This window comes from Callithrix jacchus, chromosome 13 (assembly GCF_049354715.1).
Source record: "Callithrix jacchus isolate 240 chromosome 13, calJac240_pri, whole genome shotgun sequence".
Classification (NCBI taxonomy): Eukaryota; Metazoa; Chordata; class Mammalia; order Primates; family Cebidae; genus Callithrix; species Callithrix jacchus.
The window spans coordinates 69,587,473-69,605,819 of record NC_133514.1 but is presented as its reverse complement, the minus strand read 5'-3'; the positions used below and the strand labels follow the sequence as shown (position 1 = coordinate 69,605,819).

Genomic DNA, 18,347 nt, shown 5'->3' with positions numbered 1-18,347 from the left:
ACCACGCCCAGGCAAATTACTTGGTTTTAAAAGACTCTTCCACTCTATGTGAAGTGGTATTAATTCAAAACCAAGTGTGGTCAGTTAAGTACACACATCCTACCTTTGAACAGAGTCACAGCAACCATTAAAGAAAAACAAAAAGGGCCAGACACAGTGGCTCACGCCTGTAACTCTAGCACTTTGGGAGGCCAAGGCAGGTGGGTCACTTGATCCCAGGAGTTCAAGACCAGCCTGGGCAACATAGGCAGGCGGATCACTTGAACCCAGGAGTTCAAGACTAGCCTGGGCAACATGGTAGAACCCCATCTCTATTAAAAATACAAAAATTAGCCAGGCGTGGTGGTGTGTGCCTGCGGTCCCAGTTACTCCAGAGGCTAAAGTGGGAGGATCGATTGAACCTGGGAGATAAAGGCTGTAATGAGCAATGATTGTGCCACTACACTCCAGCCTGGGTGACAGAGAAAGACTCCTTCTCAAAAAATAAGTAAGCATACAAATAAAACTAAAACTAAAAAGGCAACAGATGATATAGTATAGAATACTAAAACACTGGTTGATTAGCTCAAAAAATGGTGGAAAAAAGAAAAAAAAGGGAAAATGAATATTAAAAATGAATAGCAAGATGATAGACTTAAATCCAGTCATAGCAGTATTTACATTAAATATTGAACCAAATACTCCAAATGAATTTTCATTCTGTGTAAAAAAAAAAAAAATCAAAACTTAATCATACGTTATTCATAAACGACCTGGTTTAAATAAAGACACAGATAAGGTGGAAGTAAACCAAAGGCGAAACATAAACCATGTAAATACTGAGGATAAGAAAGTTGACATGGCGATAACAGTATCAAGCAAAGGACTAAAATAAAACTTTTAAAAAACAAAGAAGACTTCAAGACAAGGAATACTACTAGAAATGAAGATCAATTCCCAATGACAAAAGAAGCAATTCACGAGAAAGACAGTCAGTATTCATCAAGATAAATCATGCAGGGCCAAGTCTTAGTAAATTTAAAAGGACTGAAATCAGACTATGTTCTCTGACCACAATGAAAACACCAAACATTTGGAAATTAAACCACACACTTCTAAATAATCTGTAGGTCAAAAAAGATATCAAGAGGGAAATTAGGAAATATTTTCAAAGTTGATAATAAAAATATAACATATCTAAGCTTGTAGGGGTGCGGCTAAAGTAGAAAACTATGGAATTGTATAGCTTTAAATGTAGAAAAGAAAGGTGTAAGGGCAATTACTCAGGCTTCCACCTAAAGATGCTAGAAAAAGAATTCAATATAAACAGAAGAAAGGAAAATAACAGAAATAAGAGTGAAAATCAATACAACAGAAAAAAAGACAAATTTTTTGAAAAAATTAAAGCTGTTAGTATTAAGAAAGGATTAATAACATTTGTAAATCCTTATCTAGACTGATCCAGAAAAAGGGAAAAAACACAAATTACCAATATCAGATATGAAAGAAAGGATACAGTCGCTACAGACATTAAAAGGAGACATGGTTAATCATTTCATGTAAACAATTCCAGCAACTTAGATGAATGTGAAAATTATTCGAAAAACACAATTTTCAAAATTTAATACCAAAAGAAAGAAAATCCAATATTGAGTTTTCCCAACCTAGAAAATTCCTGGTCCAGATGGCTTCATTGATAAATTCTATCACACATTTAAAGAGAAAGTAACTCCACTTCTACACAAACTTTTTCAAACAAAAATGGCAGGAAGAAGGTATATTTCCCAGCACATTTTATGAACACACTTTAAAGCAAGCTAACATGGACATTACAACAAAAGAAAATTACAGATCAATATTATTCATGAACACAGATGCAAAAATCCTCAACAGACTAAATGAATAGCAAACTGAATCTAGCAACATGTAAAATCAATTGTAAATTATGACCAAGTGGGATTTATTCCAGTATTAAAAGGTTAAAATTGTCCGGGCATGGTAGCTCAGGCCTGTAATCTTTGGGAGGCCAAAGTGAGTGGACCACCTGAGGTCAGGAATTCAAGACCAGCCTGGCCAACATGGTGAAACCCCGCCTCTACTAAAAATTAAATAATTAGCTGGGTGTGGCAGTGCCACCTGTAATCCCAGCTACTTGAGAGGCTGAGGCACCAGAATTGCTTGAACTGGGGAGGTGGAGGTTGCAAGGAGCCGAGATCAAGACAGTGCACTTCAGCCTACAAGACAAGTGAGACTCCATCTCAAAACAAAAAAAAAAAGTTAAAACTGAAATATCAATGGAAGAGAATAAATTAAAAGAATTAAAGAAAAAATAAAGAGAATTTAATTTAAAACTAAAAGAAAACTCATATGAAAATTAAATAATCAAATAAATTTGGATAAGCCTCAACAATATTTAATACCCACTATGATAAAAGTTTTCAGTCAGCTCAGAAGAAAAGAAATTTCCTCTATGAAAAATCTACAGCTAATATCAAATTAAGAGTGAAATACTGAACGTTTTCCCTGTAAGATCAGGAATAAGCCATGGATGCCTGCTCTCACCACTTCTATTAAACATAGTAATGGGGATGTTAGCCAGTGCTCTACGGCAAGAAAAGAAAAGAAAAACATAAAGATTGGAAAGGAAGAAGCACTCTTATTTTTATTTGTAGACAGCATGATTTGCTTAGTAAATCCTAAGAAATTTATATCAAAAAATCTCAAACAATTAAGTGAATTTAGTAGAATGGAGGATATAAGATCTATGTCAAGATCAATTTACTTTGATATGCTAGCAACAAACAATTGGAAAGTATATAATTTAAAAATACTATTTTCAATCGCATCAAAAATTATACCTATATATAAATGGATAAAAGATGTCAAAGACTTGTACATAAAAAACTAAAACATTGCAGATAAAGATGACAGAAGTAAATGAAATAATATTGGAAACCTCAATATTGTTAAGATGTAAATTCTCTGCAAATTGATCTACAGATTCAATGCCATCCTAATAAAGAATACCTTGGCATTTATGTAAGAATGACAAGATGATTCTAAAATTCATATGAAGATACAAAGACCTTGAAAAAGGACAAAAAGCTGGAGCACTCACACTACCTGATTTATGAACTGGGTCAGTAATCAAGAGAGATTATAGTATGGCATAAATAGAGAAAAATTAACAAACTGAATAGAGTATGTGTATAGATATGTCCACATATATAGTTAATTGATTTTCAACATAGCTCTAAGGTGTCCACATATATAGTTAATTGATTTTCAACATAGCTCTAAGGTGATGCAATGGGGAAAGCCTTTTTTAATAAATAGGGTAGAGTAACAGGACACCTGTATGTGAAAAAATAAACTTTCAACCCCCACTTCACACCAGACACAAATATTAAATCAAGATAGATCAAAGACCTATAAAATAAAAGTTAAAGACATAAAGCTTCTAGGAAAACACAGGATAAATCTTAGTAACATGGGGTATACAAAGATTTTTTTTAGGATACAGCAAGTACTAATCATAAAAGAAAACAATGATAAATTGGACTTCATCAAAATGAAAACCTTCTGCTCCTCCAAAGGCACAACTATGAAAACAAAAGTACATTGCTAAAGGGAGTGTGAAATGGTACAACCAGCTCAAAAACAGTTTAGTTTCTTAAGAATAAATATACACCTGTCCTACGATCCAACAGTAGTACTCCTAAGTATTTATCAAAGAGGAATTAAAACATAGGCCACAAAATGACTTTTACAAGGACGAAACTTTATAAGGATAAAGCAGCTTTATGCATACTAGCCAAATATTGAGAAGAGCCAGTAACTCTCCATAAACAAATTATGAAGTATCTATACAATAGAAGACAAGTCAGCACTAAAAAAGAATGTGCTACCGATATGCATAATGTGAATAAATCTCAAAAACATTATGAGTAAAATATTTCAGAAACGAATAAATTATCGTATGATTTTGAATTCTACAAAGTTCTGAAACAGGCAAGATTAAGCTATGGTAACAGATCAGTAATTGCAGAGGGGGTTGGAGGTGGTAAAAGGCATGATAGAATTTTCTGGGGGTCATAGAAATGTTTTATATCTTGATGTGGGGTAGTGGTCACAATTAAAACCAATACATTCTATTGTACATAAATTATACCTGGAGCTGAAAAGCAAATGCAAAGTTAATTTGAATTTTTAACTTAAAGTTGAGATTTCAAAGTCAACCCTTCCTGAAGACTTCCCCAAAAGGAAAATGGTTACTCTTTCCTATATCTGGTGTACTTTGGTATAGAAGTATGAGAAGTTTGTCAGGCTGGCATTCTATATCCACAAACATTATGAAGCTACAGAGAATATAGACAAAGAAAGGTTTATTCCAATACTTATGTGAAAAGATGTTTATAAATTAAAAGTTACCTGGAAGATACTGTAAAATCCTAGAGTATGGTAATTCAATATTATAAATATTACTGAAATGCTTGAGAAATTTATGTATCAGTGTTCCTCAATGGAGATGTTATTAGAATTCTGGGTAGCTAAATTAAGTGGATTTGTCCCTTCACACTGTGCAATATTTAGTATTGCTGGCCCCAAGCCACCAAATGCCAGTAGCACACAACTCACCCCAACCTTAACTGAATCATTGTGTCAAAACACAACAGCTGAGAACAGTCTATAAGCTAATGGTCAAAAGCACATGTAAGCAGCATAAAAAAAAAATCGAATTACCAGACTTAATTTACCTTACGATTTTATTTCCAAAACTATTAATTTCACTAACAATTACCTTTACTTAACCTCCAAGGACAAGTATATATGCTTTTATTTGCTATATGTAATACTAATTTGGAAGGATGAAGAATAACTGATTTGGATGACATCCCTAATTGGGGAAGCCAGATACAACCACTGAAAGCACTGTCAAGTGCAACAAATGTAACACACAAGAAATAACACTAGCATACTACTAAGAGGAAGTAATAACTCCAGAAGATGACCTGTCATGAACAGACCCTGTGAATGGCCCATTTACGTATAATATGGGTTAAAACAACAAAGCAACAAAACACTAGGGTATTCCCATGGTATTCTTTGTGCCAGAAGAGTAGTAGCAAACAACTAAATCCCCTTGAATAACATATTCAAAGCTAAAGCAAGCAGATAATTAATCTACTTTATGGTTTTAATATCCAAACTTGCCTTTCATGTTGCAATAAAAACATAACATAACCATTTAATGACAAGATTTGCTAGGCTTCTAGCATCTACTCATAGATGCAAAGTTAAGAAGGGACACTGAGGGGAAGAACAAAGAATAAAAAAGGATACAAGACCACATCCATGTCTAGTGCTAAGAAGTACAAGATGAATTAAACTGGCACATGATCCTAGAAGAAGTAAGAGTTTGAATTAATAATCAATAAAGTTTTCCCAAAGAAAAGCACAGGACCCAGATGGCTTCACTGTTGAAATCTATCAAACATTTAAAGAAGAATTAACACCAATACTTCACAAACTTCAAAAAACAGGAGAGGAGGGAACACTTTCTAATTCATTGTCCAAAAATGGTATTACCCTGATACCAAGATGAAATAAAGACATCATGAAAACCCCACTACAGATCAATATTCCTTATGAATATGGATGCAAAAATCCTCAATGAATTACTAGCAAACAGAAACTAACAGTGTATAAAAAGTACTATATACCAATAACTAAGTGGGATTTATCCCAGGAATACAAGGTGGGTTCAACACATAAAAACCAATCAATAAAATATACCTTCTTTAGTTAAAGGAGGGGAAAAAGAAAAGCGCACGATCATCTCACAAGAGGCAGAAAAAGCCATCTGACAAAACCTAACATTCTTTCATGATAAAAAGATTAAACAAACCAGAAATATAGAAAGGAAACCTCCATAACCTTAAAAAAAGAAGCATCTATGAGAAACCCACAGCTAACATCAAACTTAATGGTGAAAGTCTGAACTCTTTTCCCCTAAATTCTGAAATAAAAAAGGAGATCTGCTCCACCATTTCTATTCAACTTGTACTGGAGGTTCTAGCCAGGACGATTAGGCAAGAAAATGAAATAACAAGGCACCCGGAAATTAAAGAAATACAAGTATCACTATTTGCAGATGACATGATCTTGTATATAGAAAATCCCAAAAAACTCACAAAAAAATGATTAGAAATAATAAACAAGTTCAGCAAGGCTGCAGGATAAAAAAAAAAAAATCAATGTATAGTAGTTCTATACACTGACAATGCACAATCCAAAAATAAAATTAAGAAACCAATGCTATGTACAACAGCATCAAAAAGAATAAAATACTTAGGAAAAACTTAGCTAGTGGTACAAGGGTTGTATACTGAAAACTATAAACATTGTTTAAAGAAACAGGAATTATCAATGAAAAGACTAATACTGCTGAGTTGGCAATACTGTCCAAATTTGTCTATATATATTCAATGCAATTCCTGTCAAAATACCAGCTACCTTGTTTTGGTTGAAATTAACAAGCTGATCCTAAAATACACATTAAAATGTAAAGGACTCCTAATAGTCAAAATGATCTTGAAAACATGCTGGAAGACTCACACTTCCCAATTTAAAAACTTACTACAAAGCTATAGTAATCAAGAAGACAGTGTGGTGCTGGCATAAAGACAGATACATAGATTGATGAAATAGAATTGAGAGTCTAGAAATAATTCTATATATCTATTATCAACTGAGTTTTGACAAGGCTGTTGATACCATGCAACGGGGAAAGAATGTTTTCAAAAACTGATGCCTGGACAACTGGATAGCTACATGCAAAAGAAGGAAGTTGGGCTCCTACCTCACACAACATAACAAAAATTAACTCAAAATGGATCAAAGATGTAAATGTAAGAGCTAAAACTATAAAACTCCTAGAAGAAAACATAGGTATAAATCATTGTGATACTGGGTTAAGTAATGGTTTTTTTGGATATGACAACTAACACAAGCAACCGAACAAAAAAATAGATAAACTGAACTTATTTCTAGAAAGTTGATGTACAAATGGTCTACAAGCACACGAAAAGTTGCTCAACATCATTAGTCTTCAGGAAAATGCAAAGCAAAACCACAATGAGATACTACTCTACACACATTAGAATGGCTGTAATAAAATTTTTTAAAAGACAATAATAAATGTTGGCAAGGATGTAGGGAAAGTGGAACCCTTGTACATTGTGGATGGGAAAATCAAATCATGCAGTTGCTATGGAAAGTAGTTTGGCAGTTCCCCAAAATATCAAATACAGTCACCATATGACCCAGACATTCTACTCTTAGGGAAATAAGAGAAACGAAAATATATTACCATCTAAGAAGTTGTATATGAATGTACATATCAGCATTACTCACAACAGCCAAAAGCATAAACAACCAAATGTCCATCAACTGATGAATGGATAAACAAAATGCATATCCCTACAATGGAATATTATTCAATCAAAAACAAGAATGAAGTACTGATAAATGCTACAGCATAGGCAGGCCATGAAAACATTATGATAAGTGAAAGAAGCCAGACACAAAAGACCACATGTTATATTATTCTATGTATATGAATGCCTTGAATAGGTGAATCCTTACAGACAAAAAAATAGATTAGTGGTTGTCAGGAACTGAGAGGATGACTGCTAATGGCTAAAGAAACAAGCTATTTCTTTGTAGGGTAATGAAAATGTTATGGGATTAAATAGTGGGGATGACTACACAGTCTTCTGAATATACTAAAAAGAGCTGGATTGTGTACTTTACCAAAGTGAATTTATTGCACATAAATTATATCTCAATGAAAAAAAAAGTTGGCATACCATTGATAAGCCAAAACAAGTTCAAATAAACACTTCAAAATCAACCTATGTTTACTCTCCTACTCAATAGTCCATGGAATTCTTGAGAAAAATGCATACATAAATAGGAGCTAAATAGGGTACACTAAATACCGTTACAAGGTATACCTAAGGCAGATTCATTGTTTTTCCTGTAAACTTGGTATTGTGGGTAACATTAACTGAAAATCTGAACATCCAACTGGGACAAATTTCACAGAGAAATTAACTGTCATTTAAACTATGGAAAGTTAATAGAGTTACCAACCACTTTTCCCATAAATATTGGTTTGTTGTTAATTAGCACTCATCTATCACTTTGGAAAACGCTCTAAGATCTGACTGATACTTACTACAGGTAATCTTATGTAACAGGCAATTCCCGCTTCTCATAGTAACTGAAGCATATACCAAACAGCTGCATAAGAGGCAGAAAGAAACAGGTACCACCTTATGGAATAATAACAATATAACTGATCATGTGAGAATACTACAACTTAAGGAGAGTAACAGTCTGAATTACAGAAGCAGGCAGAGAATTTCAAAAACTGCTTCCTGGGAGCCTGAAAACTCATAGAAATTGTCTTAAAGTTGGGACAGTCTTTAAAACAAAACTTTCTCAGCATAAGTTCATGATTAGGCTAACTATAATTAAACTGATTTAAAGAAAAAAATACCATGTAAAGCCTCAAATATTATACATAAAACAACATCAACACGCAATTTGCCCTGGGAAGAACAGTGACTAGAATACTTAATGAGAAACTAAAAATACCTGAGGAAAAGATATGGGAATCTGAAAAGGTTCAGAGATAGCTCTAGGAGCTTAATATTTTGCTAATAATAGACTGCTAATTTTCAGTTTAACGACAAGTGTCTATCATGGCCACCATCCCTAATCATGTTTTGTGTTAAGGCAGAAAAGGCCATAGCAGCATAGATCCAGCACTGTTATGATAAAGAAAGCTAACTTTTTGGACTACTAAATTCCAAGCAAGGTGAGACCTAGCCATTGTACTTGGTACCACGGGGTGAACAGAGGGAGGAACGAATGAATGAATAATACAAATGCCATCTCAACAAGTACAATACGACTTCTAAATAAAGGATGGAAAAAAGATTAACAATTCAATTCAAAAGACTGAGAGACGACAAAAGCCGTCAAGGATTATTTTTTAAAATCACGATATCCAGTATTGATAAGATACTAATAAACACTTTCACAAAACACTGGTAGGAATATAAACTAGTTAACTTTGAGAGGAAAGCAACTGGCAATAAATTTTCTTTAGATAACCTTTAATTTCTTTTTATATTTTCTACAATATACATATATTCATTTTGATGAATATAAACATTTTAAATTTAAAAATTCACATTAAAAAGGAAGGCAGGAGCTAAAAGAAATCACCAGTCTGAGGAGTCAAAAGGTAAGAGTGACAATAACAGGAAAGGGACCTGAAAAGAGCAGACAGTGAAAAGCCCACTGAAAATAAAACAGTAAGACAAAGTGGGAGGATAGATTCCACACAATAAATGTAAGAGAAGAGGGTAAGCTTTGGAGCTCCTGATTAGGGCAATGAGGCGGAGCAAGGGTCATGGAAAGGGGGACAATCCCCATTTCAGATTAAATGAGGTGCATGTTGCCTTTAAAATCCAAACGTGTTCTCTTTTTGAAGGGAGAGGGGCCGACACAAATTGTTTTACCAGAGATTTGGCCATAGGTAATTGTTAACCTGGTTAAACAGTTCATGTTCAGCTGTAACTCTGCATCTGGTGCTAGGTCTGGCCCAGGGTTCAGAGAGGCCGAAAGAGAAGAGGAGCTAAGGAGCCCAGCTGGTGGGCAATGCCTACACCAGCCCATGCCAGCAATGCCTGTGAGTTGCAAATAGCATCAGCTGTCTTCACCCTGATCTTCTGAGTATAAGAATATGGCTGCAGTTTCACATTTACCTTTCAAAGTCAAAATGCTTCACGGCCCATGCTAACGATGCAAAAGAAATCTGGGAAACAGTTCCAGCTTAGCTAGTTTGACACAATACAAGTCCAGCACACCATCTTTGTCTTAAAAAGAAAGTAACTTTTTTGGAGCAGTCCTGAGTTTTAACTTCTAACTCTTCTATCATTGCTTATTTCTTTCATTACACCTTACATTTCCAAAGCGGTATTTCATTTTCCCCAACTGCTTTTCTTTCAAATAGCCTTCTAGTCTAGTGTAATGGTTGCAATATATTCCATTTCCTTTCTTTTCCCTTTTTTCAGTTTCCTTGTGCTTCATGCCTTGTTTTTTTTCCATATTCTCCCTTTTATCTTTCACATAAAGGCTTTTCTTTAAATATCTGGTGATCCTTGCCAATCTGCTGTTATTTAAAAGCAATGCATCTGCCTATCAGTAAGCTTCCTCTCTCCTCTCTTAGGCCAGTTACTTTTCTCAGCAAGAATGCCTCTAGTCACTAGTTTGAATCAACTTTCAAATTCTACTAAATACCCTTACTGCCATTTTTCTCCTTTCTTCTTTATTCTTGTTAATATATGTTTTCAGTCTCTCTCATTTATGTGAGACTTGCAAAGAAAGGATAAGCCGATAATATGCAATTTAACATATTTCACATTAAGACAGCCAACAAAGAGTCAACTTTTAAATCTTTGGAAAATTTTAAAGACACAACTAAAATTCAGATTTACATTTAGGTCATTCATGAACAGTGAGACAGATTTGTTCATGAAGTGAGAACAAAACAGAACATAAAGAAAAAAACCTTAAAATATAAAGAGCCACTTTGTCTAAAGTAACAGCATGCTCTAAATTCTACTGAATCTATATCACATTTATAAAAAGTTTTAGATGACAATAAATCTGTTTAAACAGTTAATAAGTCAGCTATAACAAATAAATAAACACTTCAGAAAACTGTGGTCCCCTGTAGCCTGGTGGAAGAGAATGAAGGTAAAGAGTGACTGCTACCTGTGCCCTTTAAGGAAATGCAAATTAAAGTTGCGCCTTTCATGTGAATAGATTTTTAGTTAAATTATGTATGTACCTTTTCAGAGTGAAGAATCACCTGTAACAGCAACCAGAAACAGACAATTATCTTTGAGAAATACTATTTGTCCCCTAAAAGATTTTAAGCCTTTGAGTTTTCCAAAATAATTTCAGGCTTAATATTTCAATTATAATCTAACCCCATCCTCAAATGATAAAAACTAGCAAATATGGTAAAGAAAATGACACCTACTTAAGATCATTTAACTATCCATAAGAATTCAACCTGGTTCTCTATTTGAAAATGTACGCATTTCTAAGTTATGAAAAAATTATCCCTAAATGATTTTAATACTTAAATGTTTTAAAATCTAAGTATTTCTCATATAGGGTATTTAAAGGTTGCTCAACACTTCTACACCATGTTTCCATGTAAAAACAGAACTTCAACCTTTGAAAAGGGCATATAGGAATGGTAGAGATGCAATAACAAGCATTTTTCAATGATTGATCATATCTGCTGCTAGCAAGAAAATGGGGAAATAGGCACTCATTCACAGTGGAAACTTTTAGAATGCTTTTGGTAAGCATTATGAGTATCTCTTAAATTTTGTGCATATCCTTGGACCTAGAAGTTCCACTTCTATAAATCAATCCTGTAAAATAAATGATGACATGAAGATACAGGATGCATTATTTATAACAGATATTTAAGAATATTTCCATTTGTTTACAGGTAGATATGTACCAGTATGGGAAAATGTCTATGATGATTAATTTTATGTGCAAACTTGACTGGGCTAAGGGTTACTCAGATAGCTGGTAAAACATTGTTTCTCTGTGTTTTGGGAAGAGATTAGCATTTGAATCAGTAGACTGAATAAAGAAGAACCACCTTTACCAATGTAAGGATGCATGATCCAATCAGCTGCGGGCCTGGATAGAACAAAAAGGTAAAGAAAGGGCAAATTCACTCTTCTAGAGCTCGTACATGCATCTTCTGCCTTCAGACATGAGTTCCAGGTTCTCATTCCAATATTTACATGAGTGGCCCACCTCCAATTAATTTTATACCCCTATTCTCAGGCCTTCAGCCTTGGACTGAGAGTTACACCACACCACTGGCTCACCTGTTTCTCGGGACTTCACATTCAGACTGAATTGTATCACCAACTTTCCTGGGTCTCCAGGTTGCAGACAGCATAGTGTGAGACTTCCCAGCTTCCATAATCATGTAAGTCAATTCCCATCTCTAGTAGCCCTGTACATACATGTATATATGTATGTCCTACTGGTATGCCCTTCTAGAGAATCCTATTAACGCCCAAGACACATTGTCCAACAAGTCATAGAGTAGTGCTTTAAAGATGATCCCATTATATTAGTTAACAGTGCACATTTCCTTGGACATGCACCTGGGTTCTTCTACTTAGTAATTATAGAACTTTGAGTAAGCAATGAATCCTCTCTATACCACAATTTTTCCATTTGAGGAAAACAATAGTATGATCTTACAGAGGAATTGTGAGGACTAATGAAGATAATACATTCTAATTGCTTGATAAAGGTAAACTATAATTATTACATATATATTTTAAAAGCACATATATATAATGATTGTATTAGGTTGAACTATCTGAAACTGCCAATACTTAACAATTGTTCACCTAAAAAAATTACAAGTTCATATGGTTTAACCTAATATATGCATGGAAATTTTCAGAAAGTATATACAAGGAAAAGCTATTTTAAATATTCTTCTTTTCTTACAAGGGAAAAATACTCTTATATACCATTTGGACATTTTAAATGTGAATACAGTTAGACATCCCCTCCTCTCAAATAAAAAGCTATCTACACCGCTTACTTTAAGCAGTATTATCTTAAAGCATGGCAGACATGGAAGATTCCATGGGTTAATAAAAGGGAAGGGAATAAAATTAACCCTTCCCTTCCCGCTAAGTCAATAATCATTTGTTGACTCAGCAATCTACCTCCTTTTATTACTCTACTAGGGAGTTTCCACTTCATTTTAGAGAAACTTAAAGAATGCTGGCATGCTTACTTTGGTAGCACATATACTAAAACTGGAATTATACAGAGAAGATTAGCATGGCCCCTGTGCAAGATAACAAGCAAATTCATAAAGCATTCCGTATTTTTATATATATTTCATAAAATGTTGTCATTGGAAAACATGTTAAGAGATTATACACGGATGTAAATTCAAGCTGGTTTAAAAGCTGTCAGGAAGTTATTCCTCAAATCTAATCTAAATATTACAATTCAAAGAGATTTAGTTTTAATAATTCTAAAACTCTCCCTTTATAAAATGAGTATAAATAAAGAAGTCAAGAAATAAAAATAAAATAATAGGCCAGGCATGGTGGCTCACACCTGTAATCCCAGTACTTTGGGAGGCTGAGGCAGTGGGTCACCTGATTTCAGGAATTTGAGACCAGCCTGGGTAACATGGTGAAACTCGGTCTCTACTAAAAATAAAAAAAAATTAGTCAGGCAACATGGCATGTGCTTGTGGTCCCAGCTACTCAAGAGTCTGAGGTGGGAGGATGGTTGGAGTCTGGGAAGTGGAGTTTGCAGTGAGCTGAGATCACACCATGGCTCTCCAGCCTGGGTGACAGTAAGACCCCATCTCAAAACAAAAAACAAAATCAAAAACATTCTATCAGCTATAGTCAAAGAAATGTGTACAGCACTGAGTTTGAGAAGACCACAAGTCTGTTGCTTTGGAAGCCCTATCTTACTGCATACTGAAGTGATTCATAGAAAGCTCAATTAGAAAACATTGGTTCAGAGTGTACAGAAACAGACCCAAATATGAGAATTTGTATTTCTGATATACAATTGTGTATAATAAAGGTAGCATTTCAAATCAGCAGGGAAAGAATTATTGCGTAAGCAGTGTTGAGACAATTAGCCTAAGGGAGAATGAGAGAGGACTGAGGGACTAAAGCTAAATCCACACATCAACTCTTACCCAAGTTCACTATGAATCAAAGATTTGTACTTAAAAAGTGAAATGATAAAAGTAGTAACACATAATTCTAATTAAGAAATGACTTTCTAAATTGACTATAAACCCAAAAGACAAAAATAAAAATGAAAGACTGAGGCTTTTTTTAAAGGAAAAATAAAAACTTACAGATGAACAAAGCCCAACTGAAAGGAAACAGGGCCAGGGAAAATGGGTTGTTCTATTTCCTTAATGGATTGAAAAATATAACTCCATGGGGAAAAGAAAAATTGAAAATGCCTATTCATATATGAAAAGACGCTCAAATTACTCATAACTTAAACTTTCTATTAAAAATCGCATTTTCAGCCAGCCATGAGATGCCAACATAGTTCCCAGTATTAATGGGAGTGTGCTGAGAGAGGCACACTAATGAACGTAAAAACTGATACAACTTAGAGGATAATTTTTAAATAGTTAATAAAAATCATGAGCAACAAATAATATTTATGTATTAAACAATACTAAGTGTGGGAATGACTTTAAAATAATCTGAGGGATGAAAATTTTAAGAAAGTTGATGCAAATATAAATGAAACAAGATTAAGCATATATTGATGGTCCTGTTTGGGTGAGGTGGCTCACACCTGCAATCCTAGCACTTTGGGAAGCCAAGGCGGGTGAATTGCTTGAGCTCAGGAGATCCAGACCAACCTGAACAACATGGGAAAACCCTGTCTCTTAAAAAAAAAAGAAAATTTAGCCAGGCATGATAGTATGTGCCTGTAGCTCAGCTACTTGAGTGGATGAGAGGTGGCAGGATTGCTTGAGCCCAGGAAGTCAAGGCTGCAGTGAACCAAGATTGTGCCACTCTAGCCTGGATGACAGAGCAAGACATGTCTCTATATAAAAAAATAAGTAAATAAAATTAAATTGATGGTCGCTGTAGCAGGGTGGTGCTATATATAACAGTATAAGCACAGATAGGAAATACCTGAAGAATAAGTTGAACAGTAAGTTAGAGAGAGATTGATACAGCTATAGTCAACCATTTCAGATATAAAGAAAATTACTTTAAAATAAAGTCAGTTTTTGTACATTACATAGGACACAGTTCTACTATGCTATACAATTTACAACACCCTTTCTTAATTATGTTTACTTAAATACAGTGATGCCATACACCCTTCAAGAGTATGGAAGTAAATTATATGAGGTAGATTGTGGAAAGGGGGAAAACATCAAGGGCATAATAATAGGTATAGTTTAATCACATTTAACTAAAAACAAAACCACACATGTAGATTTGTGAATGCATGTCAGATATGCGCCCATATTCATAACAAATCCCTGGAAGGATATGTGAAAAACTTAACAGTAGTTACTGGGCAGGAGAGGGGGTATTTCATATATTACATTTAAAATGAAAAAGAACTAGAATTTTTAAATCTTTCATCTATTAAGGTGAGTGGCATTCATTTAGAAACTACCAATGTTCAGGATTAACATTGGTGGGAAGCTTGCTTCAAAAAGATTTAAATTATATAGAGAAGAATAAGATGAGCTATAGCTCTTTTATTAGTGACCTCATCTTGGAACTCTTTTTTTGAGATGGAGTCTTACTCTGTCGCCCAGGCTGGAGCGCAATGGTATAATCTTGGCTCAGTGACCCTCTGCCTCTCAGGCTCAAGTGATTCTCCTGCCTCAGCCTCCCGAGTAGCTGGAACTATAGGCATCTGCCATTATTCCCAGCTAATTTTTGTATTTTTAGTAGAGATGGTGTTTCAACATGTTGGTCAGGCTGGTCTCAAACTCCTGACCTCAAGTGATCTGCCCACCTTGGCCTCATAAAGTGCTAGGATTACAGGTATGAGCTACCATGCCCTGCCAGAGTTCTTAGCATACCTCTGTCTTAGCCCTGATGATTGTTCCTAAAGCTAAAAGGCTAGTATTATCTTAAATAATTACTCCGAAGATGTAAGATCCTTTCTAAATCCAAATAATTAAGGATATTTATTGAGTAAACATGTGTCTATTCTAAGGGGAATACAAAAGACTAATATTACAGTCCTTGCTCAAAAAGTTTATAATCTAACAGAAGAGAAAATGTTCATATAAGGAGCAATTAATGCCATGCAAAACACATGTACTCTGAAAAAGAGAAGCTGGTATAGCAATGAATAGTCAGGGTTCATAGAAGAAATAAGAAGGCAGATTCAGTCTCAGAAGATTAACCAGATTTAGACAGATGGAACAGGATTGCATAAAAACACTAGAAAAAATGTACAGAAATAAAAAAATGAAATACTGGAAGACTCAGTATGACTGGAGATGGGGGAAAGAAAAAGTATGAAATAAGTAGCAAGTAGTATGAAATAAGTAGTAAGTTCAAGGTGATATACATCTTTAAAACCTGGCAAAAATTAATATTTTATAGAATTGGCAAAGACGAATTTTAAGAAGTGTCTGGCAGCAACAACATGCATAACAGGATAAACTATTTTTAAGTCTTTGCTTCTTTTTGGCTTTTCTTGACATTAAAAATAAGATAATGAACATTATTTCAATACCTCACTTCCAGATTCTAGTGGTCTCTTCTTCCTTGGTCCAATAGCTGCAAGAGCTGTGAGATTAGCATCTCTATGCTGTATCTGTGCAAGTTCCAATTGCTGTAACTAGAAGACAGAAGAAAAAAAAAGTCAATGTTTACGCACATTCAGGCTCAGAGGGAAAAAGAAACTGATTGCTAAGCCTATTTCTGTATTCACCAAATAAAGTTACAATATAAAATAAACATTAGATTCCCATAACAGCTAAAGGCACATTCTCTGATTCTTATACTCCAACAAACTCTTTAGTTCTTCATCTCTATATGGAAGAGGCAGAACTCAGGTAAAGAAGTAGTACAGAAAAGAAGAAGAAAGGCTTCATTTCTCCCCAGTGTAAGCACAGACAAGAAATGCCTGAAGAATAATTTGAACAGAAAGTTGGAGACTGGTCAAACAACAACCATTTCTGATTAAATTTACTTTAAAACAAAGAGTTTCTGTACATTATAGCACATAGTTCTACTATGCTATATAATTTACAATGCACTTTCTTAACTCTCACAACCATATTGAAAGGTATTTGCTATAATATAAGAATTACATATAATCGTCTTTTTTTAATGGAGACAGTAAGGCTCTAAGAGGTTAGGACAACTTTATAAAAGGCACCATACAAGTAGTAAGTGGTAGAAACAGCATGTGGAATAAAGCGCTCTGATTAAAAACCTCTTCAGTACATCACACTTTCTCATTTGCAAATAAAAGTCTTAGATTTACTCTATAATCTTAAGGACAAAATTCTAAAGTGATTTAGTACTGCTTTGTTGTACAGCTTTCATCATATTTAATCAAGAATGCTCAAATCTACAGGGCATATGTTTCCATATGTGGACAAAACTATACAGGGGTATACATGAAAAATGTCCTATTAGAAGGCAGAAACTGCATTATTTCATTAAGGCAACTAAGTGTCAAATTAGGTATTCTGTTAAAAAACAACAACAACAACAAACACCAAGGTGAGAAAGTCAAAATAGAACACCACTATATAAATCCCTAAGCTTTGTCAGAAGAGAGAAATAATGTTCAATTCCCATCAAAATCTTATTATTAATATTAATACTATGGAAGGAAAAAAGGAAAAAACCTGGAGGTGGTTGACAGTCACATATTCAAACAAAATGGAGATAGTCAACTGAAAATAACCAGTTGAGAAACTCTATACATGTAAATATTCTTTCAAAAGAGCATTAACCAAAAAATTTTTTAACACATGTTTAAAAATAGAGCAAGATGAAAACAAAAAGTAGTTTGTGGTGTAATAGTATTAAGGGGATACCAAGTATATAAATTCCACCTTAAGATAACTTCAGATTATTTTAATATTAGGGGAAAGACCATGAATAACTGAATAGGTAACTGAATCTTCAGTAAGGCAGAAAATAATTGCTCTGTTCTGAATGTCTGTATCCCTCCAAACGTCTAATATTGAAATCCTAACATCCAGCGTGACTGGTATTAGGAGATGGGGCCTCTGGGAGGCAATTAAGTCATGAGGGTCAGTGCTCTTATAAAAGAGACTTAAAGCCGGGAGCAGTGGATCATGCCTGTAATCCCAGCACTTTGGGAGGTCAAGGTGGGTGATCACCTGAGATTGGGAGTTCAAGACCAGCCTGACCAACATAGAGAAACCCCATCTCTACTAAAAATACAAAATCAGAAAAGATCCAAGATGGCCGATTAGGAGCAGCTCAGGATTGCAGCTCCCGGTGAAAGCGCAAAGGATGAGTGGACGTTGCATTTCCAGATGGATTTTTATTGCCCACAGACCAGGAGATTCCCAGGCGGAGGAGCCCCACGGGTCGCCAGTGTGGCTGTTTTAGCGGGAGCAGCTGTTTTGCCGGGGTCCTGGTACAGCCGTTCTCTGTACAAAATACACAGGTCTGGGCGCTGTTTTAGCTGGCAATTAGAGC

General features: G+C 34.7%; 1 protein-coding gene and 1 non-coding gene across 15 annotated transcripts in view; one reads left to right on the top strand and one right to left on the bottom strand.

Moving 5' to 3' along the window:
• Positions 1–18,347, bottom strand: part of TAF4B (TATA-box binding protein associated factor 4b) — a 196,484-nt gene that overhangs the window by 39,880 nt on the left and 138,257 nt on the right. For 10 of the 14 annotated variants that reach the window (XR_013525819.1, XR_008476036.2, XR_013525816.1 and 7 more), the window contains one exon: positions 16,396–16,500. Coding sequence is in view for 8 of the 14 variants with exons in the window: in XM_002757136.6 (XP_002757182.1) it covers positions 16,396–16,500 (105 nt within the window). In the remaining 6 variants the exon portion in view is untranslated. Of the gene's footprint in view, positions 1–10,909; positions 10,931–16,395; positions 16,501–18,347 lie in introns of all 14 variants that reach the window. The other 4 variants (XM_008979636.5, XM_035270781.3, XM_008979637.5 and 1 more) reach the window with 1 other exon arrangement.
• On the top strand, positions 12,909–13,014 carry LOC118147007 (U6 spliceosomal RNA). The gene has a single exon (XR_004733190.1). It is a non-coding gene; the product is annotated as a U6 spliceosomal RNA (small nuclear RNA).